This window comes from Salmo salar, chromosome 07, assembly GCF_965601325.2.
Source record: "Salmo salar chromosome 07, fSalSal1, whole genome shotgun sequence".
Lineage (NCBI taxonomy): Eukaryota > Metazoa > Chordata > Actinopteri > Salmoniformes > Salmonidae > Salmo > Salmo salar.
Window position 1 is genome coordinate 66,757,501 of NC_138297.1, and position 2,500 is coordinate 66,760,000.

Genomic DNA, 2,500 nt, shown 5'->3' on the forward strand with positions numbered 1-2,500 from the left:
GTACTGGGGTCAGCTATACCCTACAGGTACTGGGGTCAGCTATACCCTACAGGTACTGGGGTCAGCTATACCCTGCAGGTACTGGGTCAGCTATACCCGGCAGGTACTGGGTCAGCTACAGCCGGCAGGTACTGGGGTCAGCTATACCCCGGCAGGTACTGGGTCAGCTATACCCGGCAGGTACCTGGGTCAGCTATACCCGGCAGGTACTGGGTCAGCTATACCCGGCAGGTACTGGGGTCAGCTATACCCGGCAGGTACTGGGGTCAGCTACACCCGGCAGGTACTGGGTCAGCTACACCCGGCAGGTACTGGGTCAGCTACACCCTACAGGTACTGGGGGTCAGCTATACCCTGCAGGTACTGGGGTCAGCTATACCCTGCAGGTACTGGGGTCAGCTATACCCTGCAGGTACTGGGGTCAGCTATACCCTGCAGGTACTGGGGTCAGCTATACCCTGCAGGTACTGGGGTCAGCTATACCCTGCAGGTACTGGGGTCAGCTATACCCTGCAGGTACTGGGGTCAGCTATACCCTGCAGGTACTGGGGTCAGCTATACCCTGCAGGTACTGGGGGTCAGCTATACCCTACAGGTACTGGGTCAGCTATACCCTGCAGGTACTGGGGTCAGCTATACCCTACAGGTACTGGGGTCAGCTATACCCTGCAGGTACTGGGGTCAGCTATACCCTGCAGGTACTGGGGTCAGCTATACCCTACAGGTACTGGGGTCAGCTATACCCTGCAGGTACTGGGGTCAGCTATACCCTACAGGTACTGGGTCAGCTATACCCTGCAGGTACTGGGGTCAGCTATACCCTACAGGTACTGGGGTCAGCTATACCCTACAGGTACTGGGGTCAGCTATACCCTGCAGGTACTGGGGTCAGCTATACCCTACAGGTACTGGGGTCAGCTATACCCTGCAGGTACTGGGGTCAGCTATACCCTACAGGTACTGGGTCAGCTATACCCTGCAGGTACTGGGGTCAGCTATACCCTGCAGGTACTGGGGTCAGCTATACCCTACAGGTACTGGGTCAGCTATACCCTGCAGGTACTGGGGTCAGCTATACCCTACAGGTACTGGGTCAGCTATACCCTGCAGGTACTGGGGTCAGCTATACCCGGCAGGTACTGGGGTCAGCTATACCCTGCAGGTACTGGGTCAGCTATAGTTCACTGACTACAACCTCAGGAGTATTTAGATAAAACAGTGACAACACTGTATCCTTCATGTGTCCAGGGTTCATAGAGTCTAATATGGAGAGAGAGAGAGAGATACTTCTGTCTCTTTAGGGTTTCAGGCTGAGTATCTGTAAAGAACTTTCTGACAACTGCTGATGTGAAAACGGCTTCATAAAATACTTTAAAAAAATAAAAAATGTACCCCTTTTTCTCCTCAATTTCATGATATCCAATTGATAGTTACAGTCTTGTCCCATCGCTGCAACTCTCGTAGGGAGAGGTAAAGGTCGAGAAACACGACCCTGCCAAGCCGCACTGATTCTCGACACACCGCTCGCTTAACCCGGAAGCCAGCCGCACCAATGTGTTGGAGGAAACACTGTACACCTGGCGACCGTGTCAGCGTGCACTGCACCCAGCACACCACAAGAGTCACTTGTGCACGATGGGACAAGGACATCCCGGCCAGCCAAACCTAACCCGGACGATGCTGGGTCAATTGTGCGTTGCCTCACTGTCACGGCTGGCTGCGACACAGCCCGGGATCAAACCCGGATCTGTAGTGACGCCTTAGACCGCTGCGCCACTCGGGAGGTCCCCTTATAAAATACATTTGATTGATTGATAATATGTGAGAGAAAGTAGGCAATATTTGACGGTCAGTGCGTACCCTGTCCAGTCTGGCATCGTCGCCCGCTCTCGAAGGAGAAGAGGTTGGAGTCGTAACCGTAGCGACGCAGACAGAGGTAAGGCCACTTGACAGTGTCACGTTTCCTGGTGTGGAGGATAAGCTCCTCCTCTGTCAGCTCCATCAAGCCTGAGCCCAACTCATTACCATCGTCATCCACATTTATCACCTTGAGAGAGAGAAAGAGGGGGAGAGAGAGAGAGAGGGTGAGAGAGACAGAGAGGGTGAGAGAAAGAGGGTGAGAGAGAGAGAGGGGGAGAGTAGAGGAGCGAGAGAGAGAAAGAGGGGGAGAGAGAGAGAGGGTGAGAGAGACAGAGAGGGTGAGAGAAAGAGGGTGAGAGAGAGAGAGAGGGGGAGAGGAGAGGAGCGAGAGAGAGAAAGAGGGTGAGAGAGAGAGAGAGGGGGAGAGGAGAGGAGCGAGAGAGAGAAAGAGGGTGAGAGAGAGAGAGGGTGGGGGAGAGACAGGTGTAGAGAGGAGAGAGTGTGAGAGAGAAAGGGGGAGAGAGAGGCATGGATGAGAGAGGGGGGGGCATAGCGAGAGAGAGAGAGGGGGCATAGAGAGAGAGAGGGGGGCATAGAGAGAGAGAGGGGGGCATAGAGAGAGAGAGAGGGGGGGGCATAG

The 2,500-nt window shown here is 54.6% G+C and overlaps 1 protein-coding gene across 2 annotated transcripts in view; it reads right to left on the bottom strand.

Moving 5' to 3' along the window:
- Positions 1-1,122: 1,122 nt before the first annotated feature.
- Positions 1,123-2,500, bottom strand: part of LOC106595397 (fibroblast growth factor receptor substrate 2) — a 62,917-nt gene continuing 61,539 nt past the window's right edge. The window contains exon 4 of one of the 2 annotated variants that reach the window (XM_082977984.1): positions 1,123-2,047. In XM_082977984.1, coding sequence (XP_082834110.1) covers positions 1,850-2,047 — 198 coding nt within the window. In that variant the 3' untranslated portion in view covers positions 1,123-1,849. The remainder of the gene's footprint in view (positions 2,048-2,500) is intronic. The other variant, XM_082977983.1, reaches the window with a different exon arrangement.